At 32.0% G+C, this 15,546-nt stretch overlaps 1 protein-coding gene across 2 annotated transcripts in view; it reads right to left on the reverse strand.

Moving 5' to 3' along the window:
* Positions 1–997: 997 nt before the first annotated feature.
* The window catches only part of LOC142328736 (ras-related and estrogen-regulated growth inhibitor), an 88,092-nt gene continuing 73,543 nt past the window's right edge, over positions 998–15,546 (reverse strand). The window contains exons 5-7 of one of the 2 annotated variants that reach the window (XM_075372718.1): positions 8,944–9,133; positions 6,113–6,285; positions 2,154–2,291 (exon numbers count right to left, since the gene is read on the reverse strand). In XM_075372718.1, coding sequence (XP_075228833.1) covers positions 6,155–6,285; positions 8,944–9,133 — 321 coding nt within the window. In that variant the 3' untranslated portion in view covers positions 2,154–2,291; positions 6,113–6,154. Of the gene's footprint in view, positions 2,292–6,112; positions 6,286–8,943; positions 9,134–15,546 lie in introns of both variants that reach the window. The other variant, XM_075372717.1, reaches the window with a different exon arrangement.

Here is a 15,546-nt window from a genome sequence, read left to right on the forward strand (position 1 = left end):
ATTTATACAACTACGAAGAACTTTTATACAAATTACTAATATATCATACATACAAAAATAATACACATCTGTACTAGAAAATGTAGGAATAAAACCAAATATCAAACCCACAATGGTATTCGCATGTAAATATGATTCTCTGGTCTACGTTATTCCAGAGTAAAAATAATGATTAAAATGACTACATTAATTATGAGGTCATTAATAAAGGCTATTAAATCATATTACTGAGATAAATATATTTTATCTAGAAGGAATGAGTCTAGTAACCAGTTAGTAGTAATTACATTTTATGATGTAATACTATATCAGTCACAGGTCACACTCCAAATTATTCCACTTTTAGTCTTTCATAAATGTGTTTCATTTATAAATATCTTCAGACATTCATATTTCATTATTAATATAAACCCTGATTCATTACAAATCTTTGCAAGTGTTTAACCTTAAGAGTAAATAAATCATTTTAATAATTTTCATCCTTTACAAGAGACAATTAAAAAATGAAGCCTAGGACAAATTTTGAGGTCATATTTTGAATCAACATAAAAAATACATACGTAAAAATTTACCATGTAATTAATATGGATTTTAACCACAATCATTTATCTTTAATTTGTAATTAGTTGTGTATTTTATGATGCTGCTCTGATCAGGGTTTTACCATAGTTTCCCTTGATCCATCCAGAAAAATTCTTGGCGGCAGTCCTTTCTTTATACATCAAGTAGCATATCTACTGATACCTGACACAATATATATTATTATACACCATTTAGAATAAAAAGATTATTTATTTGTAGATATTTCTTTTCTATGTTATATAGCAATAACCTATATATAATGCAGAGTGGAAAACAGACATGAAAGCAAAATAAATATTATTAATAGTTTAACTTAAAAAAATGACTGAAGTAAATTGAAATATAAAAAATAAAATCTTGAAAAAATCCTATGATAGATAAGGATTAAGATTTGTTTGCAGTAGGATAAAATTAATAAAACCTTCACAAAATTATTTATTTTTCCTTTCACAGCCACATTAAAAACATCTTAACACAAAAATTCTAATACGAACAGATAAACCAAGGATATTATTATTAACAAATATTGTTTCAGTGTTTATGAAAATTAAATGGATTTGAAACAATTTTAATTTCATATTACCCTATTAGCAATATTATAATAGCCTGCTAAACTACGGTTACTACTGATTAGTAATAACAATCATCAGTATTTAAATTTAGTTTACATTAAGAGTGCTACAAATAAAAAATAATTTTAATAACAAATTAGTCATTAAAGTAACATATCTGAAACTGTAAATATAAATATTGTGACATTCCCTTTTTCTGTGTTGGTTTGTCAAGATTCAGAAAGTGAAATTTTCTTTATAAAAAAGTTTAATTTTATAAACATGTTCTTAGATTATTGAAGAGTAGATATTTTAGTATAAAACATTCAATCTAAACACAAGCAACATTATGCATCATTATGTTATTTGGTGTAACATTAACATCTGTCTCAATTTTTATTTTAAAATCCTAATTTTTATCTCCTTATCCTATTTCAGAACACTTTCTGAATCTCTACTATCAGATGGTGACAATGCAAATGGACTATACAAATGCTTTTTACAATGGTCAAATTTGGGAATATTTCAAATTCTAAATAACATTGTAAGAAAAAAAAGAAGAAGTTTACAAGAAACTATTTTAATAAGTAATCTGTTTTTCCAATGTAAAATAAACACTGCTGCCTGTTCATTGTTAAAAAAATTATTTTGCTGCTGACAAAGAGAATCATTTGAAATATTGTTTAAAATGTCATGAATAATAGGTTGAACATAGACAACATAATACAAAACATTCCTATCCATAAGTAACAATACTAATTGAAGATTGTTCCAATGTTCTTCTTGTATTTACAAGCAATGACAATACCAGCTGAATACTGTGGCTGAACATTAGTAAATGTGTATACTCTATTTGGATGATCATTGCTGTACTAAGTAGAACAATGGTTCAATATAGTGATTGTACACATATAAATAAAAGAAGTTATTTATGCATGTGTCAATCTTTTGGCAATGCACTATCACTTTTGCCACGAGCATACATACGTACTGATGCTTTATTACCGAGCATGCGGTCTAATAATGACTGTTTATTTTTACGTCGAACACTAAGCACTTCACGACAAAGTTCATGAAACACTTCTCCTACTTGTGTTACTTGTTCTGCAGCAGCAACTTCATTAAACCAACATTCAAAGTCTTTCGCTAATATTTCACCTGAAAAAAATTGTGATAAAGATACAGTTAAAATTATTATAACATATATTTTTACCCATATAAAATGAATGTAATGTAACATTTTTTTTCTGATAATTATTTTATGCTGTGGTAACATTTTTTTGAATGTATAAGACTCACTTATTGGATTTTCAATCAGTCTCTGTCATTTTACGATCTGATGCTTTTAATTAAAAAAAACTGGTATATAATTAATGTAATTCTGTAATTATAAACAATTTCATAATTTAATACAATTAAATTCTAAGATTAAAATGTTTTTTTTTTTTATAACATCAGTTCACTAGACAAATGAAAACTGTATATAAATATTTTTGTTCGTGTATGATGTATTAACTCAAAAGAATCATAAAAATGAGGGCTGTTTTTTTTTCAACCTCCTATAGGACTATAAAAAATAGACATATTGACATAACAGAATGATTTTATTACTAAACGTTGAGTAGTATCTAACTTATTTTACTGCATAATCGCCAAAACGATTGAGGCATTGTCGTATCATGACACCAGCTTTTCATTGGCCTCTTCAAAGAGGTTTGTCACCAGTGAGATAAGTTATATCTTGACAGCCTCCTCAAGTTCTTTGTTGGTGGTGAGGTGTTGTCTGCCCAACCATGCCTTCAATTCTCAAAAGAAGTGAAAATCACTAAGTGCTAGGTCTGGACTATATGGTGGATGGTCAAAAACTTCCTACTTAAATTGTTTGGTAAGATCTTGCATCATGTTGGCACAGTGTGGTCGTGCATTGTTATGGATCAAAATTAAGCCGGACAAGTGTATACCTCTTTGATTGTTCTGGATCTTTAAATCGTCTCTGGGGAGGCAATGTAAAGATTCACAATAAACTTAATTTGTTATTGTTGTCCTCTGTTCCGTAAAGTCCACCAAGACATCTTTAGGGTCCTAAAAAACTGTTGCCATTGTTTTTCTGTTGCTTAGAGTCTGTTTGAACTTTTTCGGCTTGTTTGGAGAAGTGTGCATCCACTGCTTAGACTGTTCTTTGGTTTCTGGATTGTCATACTAGATCCAAGTCTCATCGCCTGTAACGATAGACTTTTAAAACTCTTCCTTCTCATTATTGTAACGCATGAGAAACATTAAGGCTGATGCCATTTACTGCATTTTGTGATCGTCATTTAATATTTTTGGGACCCCAACATGCACATAGTTTCCAGTATCCTAGGTCTTTAGTCACAATTGTATACAGAGAAGACCTTGAAATTTCTAGGATTTCTGCAGAAAGTTCACTTATCGTAAACCTCCATTTTGTCGTGCACAAAATCATCAATATGCTCAATGAGGCGTACAGTAGCAACAGACTTCGTCCTTGCCCACCTTCATCATGGACCTCTGTTCGTCCTTCTTTAAATTTTGTACACCATTACTGTACACTACCATCACTCATAAAGTTTTCACCATACACTAGGCTCATTCTGCGATAGATTTCAACAGTGCTACATCTTTCTGCTCGCAGAAAACATATCACACTTCATAATTCACACTTGGTGAGAGCATTGATCATAGCAGCCATGTTCAGTTACCCATAGCTTGGCTCAGACTGATGCAGTGGAGCCGGCAATGGAAGAGGTTATGGTGGGGGTGGGTGCAATCTCACGATTCACAGACCTGGTTCCCGCCTATCTCATGTTTATTTTTGATGCACGATTTTTGAAGTTGAAAAAAAAACAGCCCTTATAAAATGGTATTTATACCATTAATTCTTGATATCTGTGGTTCTCAGCATTTCTGTTTAACTTATCTCCTTCTAGCAGTAATACTGCCCAAACTCTTTATTTGAATCATAACATATGTATGTTAGGGATTTTTTTCCTATATCAATGAAAATTAAGTTCTTTGTGATAACAGTCAGTCAGTCATCTTGTGTAACCTTACAAGACGTCCCAACTTGCTAATTGATTTTCTTGTAAATTTAAGCTAACATTTAATTTAATTATTTCCTGAATTTATTTATTTCTATTATTGTACCCAGTGACAATCTCAGGTACTATTTTAATGAAAAATGTTAATTTATAAGTTTATTTTTCCAGACCCCTAAGAAGAATATGGATAATAAATACATAATAAATATGAATAATAATGGTGCTTTCTCTGAGAATAATGATGCTCATTGTACAGTAAGGTAGTAAATATGATGGAGAAATTGGATCTGAAATAGGATTGAATTTTATCTACACTATTAATTCTTCTCAAGAGAAGAATTGCAATTGGTTTAGATTGAGGGCATGATTAGAGTTGAGAGCATAGATTGAGAGCAATTAGTTTAGATTGAACAAGAATATGGAGGAGCATGTTGTTAATCCAAAGAAAGAGGGCAATGAAAGACTCTCCAAAGATTAATATTTGGATAGAAACTATGATTTATGCCCCTATATTCTTTGCTACTGTGGTGTGATTTATTTCTGGTTTATTAGTATGTAGCAGCAATTACTCAAGTCTAGGTTGGTTGAAGATAATTTTAATATGATAGCTTTTACAAGGTGGCACAAATTATCATTACATCATAATTACTTGAATGTACATTTTCAAATTGGTAGATTGGTTGTGGTAGTAAAAGAGCTGACCAACTGGATCCCCAGATCTAACCCCTTTGAATTTTTTTGCTAGACAGTACATCAGATCAGTAGTCTGCAAAACAAGAATTCCAATCCTGGGTAGTTTAGATAAATGATTTGAGTTATGCATTGATACAGATGGTCATCATGTTGAACCCTATCAACAATTAACAAAAATAAATAGTTTTTAAACTGTATTCTTGCAGTAGAATATAATGTTATTTATTAATTAATTTTTTTCATGTACTGCTTTTATCTATTATTCATTTTTGTGCTTGCAGAGAGATATCTGCTTCATCAAAATGTTCTTTTATAATATTTAATTAAAATTTAAAATGCTAAACCCATGTTAACTATCTCAGTCATAAAATTAATTCACTTTATTGAGTTCATTTTATGTAAGTGAATGGGATAGTAATTGTAAATTTCTATTTAAACCTTTAAATTTTAATTAAATTTTACAAAACAATGTTCTAATGAATCAGAGATCTTTAAAAAAACCAGTACCAAACATGAATAATATACAAAAGCAATACATAAAAGAAAGTAATAATTCTAATAAATAATTACTGCTTTCATTAAGTAAATAAATGCTTTATGATTTCTATGTGCTTTATTAAAATAATTACTGATTTTTGGTAAAACTGGCATTAGTTAATGTCACTTGTAAAGTAAAATGTGATGAAAAGCTTCATACTGAGTTGTACATTGGCACATATGATGAATGTAAGCTGTTAAAAATGATAAAAAACTGCACATTAAAAATAACTATAGAACATTATAACTTCACGTTAGTTTTGACACTGTCTGAGAATGTTATTTGGGTAAAATGACACTTAAAGAATTAATAATGTCAATTTCTGAAAATGATACATCACAACAAATAAATAACTTAAATGATTAAAACAGTTATAAATAAAATTCAGTTTTAGAACAGAATCTTAAACATTAAAATGTTACACTGGATCATCTTAACATTTTACGTTTTAAAATGATTTTTTACTGCTGAAATCTGTGATTTCAAATTTAGAAAACATGATACAAACTTTCTCTACTTGTTCACTGTAACCAGATAAACTTAATGCTATCTAGGCTGAGTCTGTAGTAGTTTTGCCTTCTCTGCAAATAAAGCAGTTCTTCTTATACACCGTTATTTATTTAGTAACATCTATACCTTTCTTAGCATACTGCTACTTAAAATTCCTTCTAACATCTAAGGTAGCCTACCTGGACATTAAGGAGTGACCGCCAACATGCTCTCAATTTTAACTAATTGGAATTCTTCTCTTGAGAAGAATTACTAGTGAAGATAAAATTCAGCCCTATTTCAGATCCAATTTGTTCATCACATTGACTGCCTTGTACAATAAACATCATTATTCTCAGAGAAAGGACCATTACTGTAAGAATAATCCATACCATTCTGTTATCATAAATTGGATGAATAAAACCATTTTATGTCAATCAGCATTTTATGTTAATCAAGTTTTAGATCTTTCAGCAATTGTTTGTAACTTCATATGAGATTAGTAGTTTATTATAGATTAAGTTAATTAAATAATTAAAGTCTGTATAATTAAAAGAACTGCCTGCCAAATTTAAAAGGACAAACACTGTAGTATTAGGTAGATTTCATAAGAAAGCTACCTATTGTAATGGGTACTATGATTTGACTTCTGGAAAATTTTGACATATCGTCATATTTCACATCCCCAAACGCCAAAACCACTGTCAGCTCTGCAAAAATTGGATCTTGGGGGTGAAAATGTGGGGCTTTTTTGAAAAAAATAAAATATTGCTATAACAACTTTCTTATTAAGTAAAATATCGAACTCGTTTAAAGTGCCTACTATTCTTTTTATAAGGGCCTAAAACTTATGTAAGTAAAATTTTTTGATATCACCAACCATTGGCCCAGGAGGTGGAAAAAATGGGGTTTTAAAGATAAAAAGAATCATATCTCCCTTAATAGGCACAGTATCGAATCAGTTTAAAGTGGTCATTAGTCCTCTAAACATTACCTAAAACTTTATCTGAAACAATTTTTGATATGACCAACCCTTACGGCAAGGGTGACCAAAACAAAAAATAACTTATTAATATCACTATAACTTTCTTAAGTAAAATATTGAACTCGTTTAAAGTTCCTGCTATTCTTTGGATAAACTTATCCTAGTTAATTTTTTTTTTTATATCACCAACCACTGGCCCAGGGGGTTGAAAGAATGAGGTTTCAAAGACAAAAAAGAATCATACCGCCCTTAATAGGCACAGTACTGAATCTATTTAAAGTGGTTATCAGTCTTCTAAACATACCTGAAAGTTTTGTCTGAAACAAGTTTTGATATGACCAATCCTTATGGCAAGGGATGATCAAATAAAATATTGCTGGAATTGTAAGAAGATGGGGCTTCTCATATTTTAAACATCTGAAACGTTTTTCACATGCAACCATTGTTGTATTGAGTAAAGTTCAAATTTTTCTTAATTTTAAGGTGGAAATCTTTTTTATTCCCTGAAATCTAGCTCTGCCTTCTGGCATGCCGAAAAGGATTTCTTTTTTTAATGAAGTAGTTTGCAATAGTTTGTGTGTTTTTTTACAACCTAGTTAATTATGGAATAAGGTTTTCATTTGACCAAACTGCAACTAAACTGATAGATATGACAACTGGAAAGGTTGAACTTTTCAGTCATCTAGTTTAGGTGACTGCTTCAACTTAAGTTTGAGATGAACCATAGTTTGTACTGTACTAACTTAGTTTGCATCACTGCAGATGTACATTGGCTGTGATAGTTTTTTAAATCATGTAATTTTCATGAGTACAAACTCCAATTGTCTGGTATTCGCATTTCTACTGATATGTTATAGAAAATTCATATCTCGTAAGCTTTTGCCTCTTCTAACACTATCTGTCAGTCATTAATAAAACTATTTGAGTTACTTAGAAGAGTTATGAGCTGCACAATGTCTATCTTGTTTAGACACCAACACAGTATGGTATCCAATACACCAATACACCAATACAGTATGGTATCTCACCAAAGTAACATCAAATTTTACCTTTTCTTATCAACTACCTAGCACCTGTACTGTACAGAAGGGAAATCAAGAGGAAAATAGGATACCTCACTTAATTCCTAATTAGGAAACCTCACCTGTCCTAATTTACGGAAATTAGGACAAATGTAATTGGTATCACAGCCAATGTATTACTACATAGACAATATGTTATCTACTTTTGTTTCAAAGTAATCTCCATATGTAGTCTTCTTTTAAGTACTAGTTGGTATCTTTTCCTTCTCTGCAGCATCCCAATCCCCCAATATTATCTCATGATAACTTTCTCTGTTCTCTTCCATAATCTTCTTTACTGTTTACTCATTATTTCATTAGCATCATACTCATACTAAGTGGTCAGTATGTACACTTGTACTAAAAGAAAACTCTTTGGGTTCATTCCTATCCTGGTAGTAATTATTTCCTAAAATATAAATTGCAACATCATTGCTGTTAATGTCATCTTCCTCTTTAATCCTACTATACCCATTTTGTTTATATTAAACTTCATTTTTAAATTTTCTACCTTACCTACCTGCAGATTGTCTTTAAATTCCATAAACTGAAAATTGCTATCGTCATTGGAGATTTCAGTTTACATTTAAATAAAATTTATTTTATTTATTATTTCATTATAATTTTATTTATTAAAAAAAGAAAGAAAATACTAAAGTATTTTAACAATATAAAAATTGCCAACACCACTGGGAATGAAAGAATGGACTGAAATAATTATTTTTGTTTGACTTTAAATAGGGTTTTTATTTAAACCTTTTTTTTTTAAATGAATCTATTTTTAATCTTTAAAATATTATTGAATAAATTACAGGATTATAGACAAATTTTTTATTCAAGCTACCTTACCTAACGAAGTACTATTAGATAAGATGCATGTGATAGGTTGATTTTTTCAGCTGAACATTATTCCTACCATTTAACTACTATAAATGGCCAGCTGCCATAATTTATTCCCATTAATAAAATGAGATAATATACCAACCTTCTTCAGTTGACACTTGTCTTAGATGAACCATATCACCTTTATTTCCCACAAGCACAAGAGGTGTTTCACTTAGAAGTTGCTTTGCTCTACGTACATAGTTGAATGATCTTCGGTCTGTTATTGCGTATACTAATAAACAACCATCAGCCCAATTTATCGTCTCATTGCTTGGAAATTCATCATCTCCCTAAGCCAAACAATAACTATTAAATTAAATATTTAATTAATATGATAATATTTAAAAGTACAAAATTGAAATTTTATCAAACTTATATATTCGTAAAAGTAACATTTTGATTATGTAAAATAATACTTTACTTAACCAGGTATCACTGGATAATATTTATCACTGACAAAGTGCAGGTGCTTCTTATTGGTGGCCTTGCAAAAGGGTATTTAATAAATTGAATCTTGGTGGCTGAAGGCAATAGGCATTTATACCTAATTCAGTTAGCTTATAGAGTTCAAGTAAATAGACTGCGTGTATGAATGTTCAGACCTTTGATTCACAAGCAACTCCTGTAAATCCTGATGCACATAAAAGAAACTGCGCGATGTTAATATTCAGAAATCATGTGTTATTATATATTACAAAAATTATACATACATTTTAAATTTAACAATATATATTTCTAACATTGTTCAGCACATGTAATAACCCATGAGTATTTTATTCATTAAAATTATTTGTTGTTACATAGTTTCCTTAAATTTTTTAAGAGTTATGAAATTGTCAATTGTCCGCTAACAATAAAAGTTCATTAATATTTTAGATTAAATTTCTCTGATAATAAACAAATAATAAATTTAAATTATTTTTCATCCTCTGATTGTGAGAAATCCAAAGTGTTGTCAGTATTAAGAGATACAATGAGAGAACCAATTTTTTTTTTCTATTATATTACCGAATTCCCAATAGTTTGGTTCAATAATATCCATTGCATATTTTATACAATTTTACCATTCCTGCTGGCCCATTTTATCGATGGCTTTTAAGCATGGATTTTTAACATCAGATATTTTAAAAGTAGTATTTTCTAATGCTATGTAACTTTTGATTTATTACCAAATTAACTCAATTGGGTTGAGTTCCCAATGATAGGGAGGTAATCGAAGTGTAGTTTTATCATTGACTCTTGCTAACTCATCAATTTTATTACATATTAAAATTACGTTTAATATATGAAACCCTTTGCAACAATTGTACCTTAAGGTCATCCTCTTCAAAAATTACACCTTTTGAACTAAGACACATTTTTATATTCTTTTTCCAAGACACCCTGGAATTCTTTCCTTTTTACATAAATGATAAGGGGGTGCTATCTAAGACAATAACTGAATTATCTTCCAGAGAAGGTAACACATTGCTAAACCATTTCTTAATAAATAAAATTTGTGTACTTTTTTACAAATTGCGTTGTTATCAAAATCGTCAAATTTTTCTTCATTTACCCTGTGGGATTTTGTATTTTTACGAAACTGTAATTCATTATTAGATTCATACTTGCAAATCACATTGTACAATGAAGTAGCACAACTTCCACTTATGTTAGGTTGGAAGGCTTTTTCATGGCACTATTGTTTGACACAGTGTCAAAATAATGGCATAACTCAATTCGTACAGACACAAATCTAGGAATACATTATATTCATGTTCCAGTACATTTAAAAAAAATTATTTTATTGGCATTAAATAACATAAACAGAAAAAAAACCAAAAAAAAAAACCAGTAAATAAATAACAGAAACACAAAATTCAGCAGAATCATGACAAACTAACTCAAACAAACGCAATGTTTGTTAATTCTTCACTATAAGCTCTCTCTTTTTCTGTTTGCCTCTGGAATCACCATAAGATATTACTTCAGAGGTGTATGAGGATGATATGTATGAATGTAAATGAAGTGGTCTTGTACAGCCTCAGGTTGACCGTTCCCGGACTTGAATACTTGATCGTGGATACCGGTGTTCTTTGGTGGTTGGGTTTCAATTAACCACACATCTCCGGAATGGTCGAACTGAGAATGTACAAGACTACACTTCATTTACACTCATACATATCATCCTCATTCATCCTCTGAAGTATTATCTAAACGGTAGTTACCGGAGGCTAAACAGGAAATGAAAGAAAAAAAAAAAAAGGTTGACCGTTCCGGAAATGTGATTAAGTGAAATCGAACCACAAAAGAACACTGGAATCCACGATCTAGTATTCAAATCTGTATGAAAATAACTGCCTTTACTAAGATTTGAACCTTAGAACTCTCGACTTTGAAATCAACTGATTTGCAATGAGTTCACCACTAGACCAACCCAGTGGGTTCACTCTATAAGCTAACTGAATACAGTATAGCTTAGCTTAGTAAGTTAGCTAAGAAAAGAAATTTACCATAACATTCCTGGTCAAGCAGGCATATACTTTATTTATTAAATCAGTAGGTTTCTAAAAAATATTTCAACAATGTTTTATTTGCCATTTATGACAAAGCTATTAATTTCCAAATTTAAAACTAGGCAGCTGAAATTAATAATGATTTTAGTTTGTTAGTAATGTGATTCTGGTAATTCAGTTGGCAGAAATAGTGGGTTAATTTTAGTTTAATATTGGGTATTTTTAGGAAAAAATATAAACTTAAACTAAAATCAGTAACTAAAAAAACAAAGTAACTAAAAAATCAAAAATAAATGTTCATTATTTAATGTTTTACTCATGGACTAAGATTTAAATGGAAAACAAATTTAGTCATACTTGTAATTTTAAGTGTCAAATTAAATAATAACAATAAATTTGTGAAGTGAAAAAATAACATGATTAAGAAGTTGTCTGTAAGTTGTTTGGGCTTACTTCTTGATTATTTTTGTAATCAAGATGTGCATATTATAAATCAATCATTTATTAATTAAATAACTTAATTAAATTTATGTAATCTTTTACATCTATTTATCATTTTACAGTTATTATATTACCAAAACTGATAATCATTTTAAATGATTATCACTGCTTCAAGTATGTTGGATATCAAAAGAGGTAACTTCAAATAAGTTAGAAAATAAAAAAAATATGTAAAAAATATTCTAGAACCTTAAATATTATATTACAAAATCTAAATTCAAAACTGCTTAGTTTTCATTTTGCTAAACTGAAAAACAGAAATAGTGGTGAAACAAAACATCATCGGATAGTTTAAAAAAAAAAAAGTAAAAAGTGAAAATGTTTTTATGTATGTATGTATGTATCTTGGCGCTACAACCTGGTGTAGGCTGCAACCTCCTCCATGATTTGTCTCTAGTTTTCTCAATCTCTTGCTGCTTCTCTCAAAAACTATTCATCCTCATCACAGTAGGATTGCTTATTACATCCAAATATCTCCTTCAAGGCTCCTTCATTTCTCACTACCAAGACATCATCCATGCACACCTGTACTTGTACCATTCTGTTTATGATGCTTTCTCTCATATCGATGTTCTCCGGTGCCTTTTGAAGTGCCAGATTAAAGAGCATAGCTGAGAGCACATCCTCCTGTTTGATTCCCTATATCAAACTCTCTACTCCTTCCATTGGTTAATACTGAACCTACGCTATTGAACATGTCATTCTCAACAGCTTTTTGGGAATATCATAACTCTTTAGAGCATTTAATACTTTAACTACTAAGCCTATCTGCAACTTTTAAAAACAATAAATAACAAATAAACTTATGTCATGTGCATAGAACTTCTCCATGGTTTGCCGTAGCGTAAATATTTGATCTATGGTATCTCTACCAGGCCTAAATCCGCACTGGTATTCTCCAACTATTCCCTCTGCTAAAGTGCTTAATCTATTTGTTAGGACTTTTGAGAAGACTTTTTAGGCTACATCTAACAAAGTAATTCAATGGTAATTGCTGCAGGTCAACTTTTCTTGTTTACAAACATGGTTGGGCACACCAGTCCTTCCTCCAGTTTCTGGCATCTTCTCTTCTCTCCAAATCATCAGAATCTGTCTGTGTATTCACCTTTCCAGTTCCTCTCTTTCATATTTCCACATTTTCACTATCACTGAATCCTCACCAGCTGCTTTCCTGTTTTTCAATCTCTTCAACACTTAACCTCTCTGAAAGTAAGGTCTGGCACTTCTTCTTTTCTTGTATGGTACTCTGATACCCAATTTTCTATTTTCTGGATATTTTCATCCTGGGAGCATAGCTTTTCAAACTGTTCGGCCAATTTTCATTTCCTCTGTTATGTCTCCCTCCTCATCCTTACATTCCCTGACATTAGTTCAGTACCCAGTATTCATTACTCTAATAGCTTTGTAGAACCTTCTTGATTTGTTTGCTCTATTGAGCTCTTCTATGCTTTCTAGCTTACTTTTCATCTACTCTCTCTTTATCCTTCTAATCACTTTATTAGCTGCTCTCCTAGCTTCTTTTTATTTCTCTTCGCTCTGTCTTGTTTCCCTCTGAATTATCGCTATTCTAAGCTGATTCTTTTTTAACATCATTACTCTACATTCTCCATTGAACTATTCCATATTCCTTTCCACTCTTCTTTCTCAAGTGGTCTCCTCTGCTGCTTCCATCTAACACTGCCTATTTTGTGGCATCCCACATCCTGTCCACATCACCTTGTTTTCTCTCTATTTACCTCTGTGCATTTTTGAGTTTTACTTTCAGAGACATCCCTCCTTTCCTTGTTCATCAATCTTTCTCTGCCCCATCTCAACTTCTTTGAGTTGGTTCTCTGTCATTCACTGACATGTTTTCCAAAATTTCAGTTCTGACCATAAAATGATGAGAGTCAAGTTGGTGCCTTGTGCTGTTCTAACACAGAGACTGCATATCTTTTAGACATCAGCATGTGGTCAATTTTTTCTTTTTTTTATATTGCCATATAAGCTTGAAGTTTGTGTGTGAGATATGGAAATGGAATTTTGCATTGTAAGAAAAATTCCATGCCTGCCTGAGATTTGAACCTGGGACCTCTGGATGAAAGGCTGAGACACTACCACTCATGCCATAGAGGCTGGCAATTTGATTGACTATACTAGTTTCTAGCATTTTTCAGATAACCAGGTGGATTTTGTTATGTTCCAACATTGTGCTGTTAATTAACAATGCTTGCTTCTCTGCCAGCATTCTTCCATTCTCACTGCTTTCTTTGTGGAATATTTACTTTCCAGCTACTTCTGCTGGAAGAGGCTCCATCCCGATTTTTGCATTAAAATCTCCTAACAACAGCAGCATATCATATTTTGAAACTCCGCTGCACACCCTGGCCAAATTTTCATAGAAGGTTCCTTTTTCATCTTCTGTTGCTTCTTCTGTTGGCGCATAGGCTGAAATCATAGTTATATTCCTGAATCGCCCTTCAGTTTGTATTTTACATATTCACTCACAATCCACCTCAAAAGCCCACAGACATCATCCTACATTTGCATTTACCATGAAAGCTGTTCCATACCTGCCAGATCTTTTATCATTTCTACTGTAATACAAGCTATAATCCTTTATGTCCATTCTATCCATTCCTCTCCATCTGACCTCTTGTAGTGATATTACATCAACACTGTATTTCTTCATTTCATCACCTACCTCCATCATTTTTCCTGCTTTCAGGGTTGTTTGCACATTCCAGGATGCAATATTTCCACCCCTTCTGCTGAACAGACAGATGAGCATATGGAGATAACCCAGCATGTGGAGAATTCAGGGTAGATAGAGCTTTGTAAGCTGGGGAAGAAGCAGTCTGACTAGGAAATGGTGCAGTGCCTATTACACAATAAATGATTGGATGCGTGATGTAGGGCTGCTGATGGTCCCAGATAAAACTGAAGTAGTTGTAATTTCGGCTCTGAGAATGAGACCCACTCTGGTACTAACATTGGAGGGCCAAAGAATTGCTTCTAAACCTGCAATAAAGTACCTGGGTGTCTGGATAGATGCCCAGCTACGTTTGGTGTTCATGTACGTGAGGCTAGTGAAAAAACGGACAAGGTACTAAAGCTGGTGGCTGGACTATTACCTAATCGCCAGAGCCCTAGATTGCAGAGTAGGAAACTATTAGTAGGAGTGGCCTATTTCACACTTTTATATGGTGCAGTAGTGTGGGGTGGAGTCTCTAGGTATGCTATATATTGGGGCATGCTAGAGGTGCTGCTGCCTCTGAGTGGTGTCTGTGTACCGAATCATCTCCAAAGCTGTGGTGGAGGTGCTGGCTGGGCTACTCCTGATTGATCTTGTAATAGAATGCTGGAGGAGGTTGCAGGAGTTAGGGTCAATACCACCTGCTGAAAGGAAGAAGTAGACTGGAATGCTGATGGACAAACTTATGGATTCATGGCAGCCACAATGGGATGATGATGATAAGGGAAGGTGGATGCACCATTTGGTGAGAGAAGTCAGGAGATGGTGTGATCGATCCCATGGCTTGCTTGATTACTGTTTGACTTAGTTCCTGGCAAGCCATGGGGGGATTCAGATCTTACCTATTTAGATTTGGGTTGGACTACTCTGATTCTTGCCCAGTTTCTGATGAGGAGGAAACTCCTTTGTATGTGTTTTTCTCCTGCCCCAAATTTGAGGATGTGAAAGTGGAATTGCTAAGTAACATCCATAA

This window comes from Lycorma delicatula, chromosome 8 (genome assembly GCF_047948215.1).
Source record: "Lycorma delicatula isolate Av1 chromosome 8, ASM4794821v1, whole genome shotgun sequence".
In the NCBI taxonomy this organism is placed as follows: domain Eukaryota; kingdom Metazoa; phylum Arthropoda; class Insecta; order Hemiptera; family Fulgoridae; genus Lycorma; species Lycorma delicatula.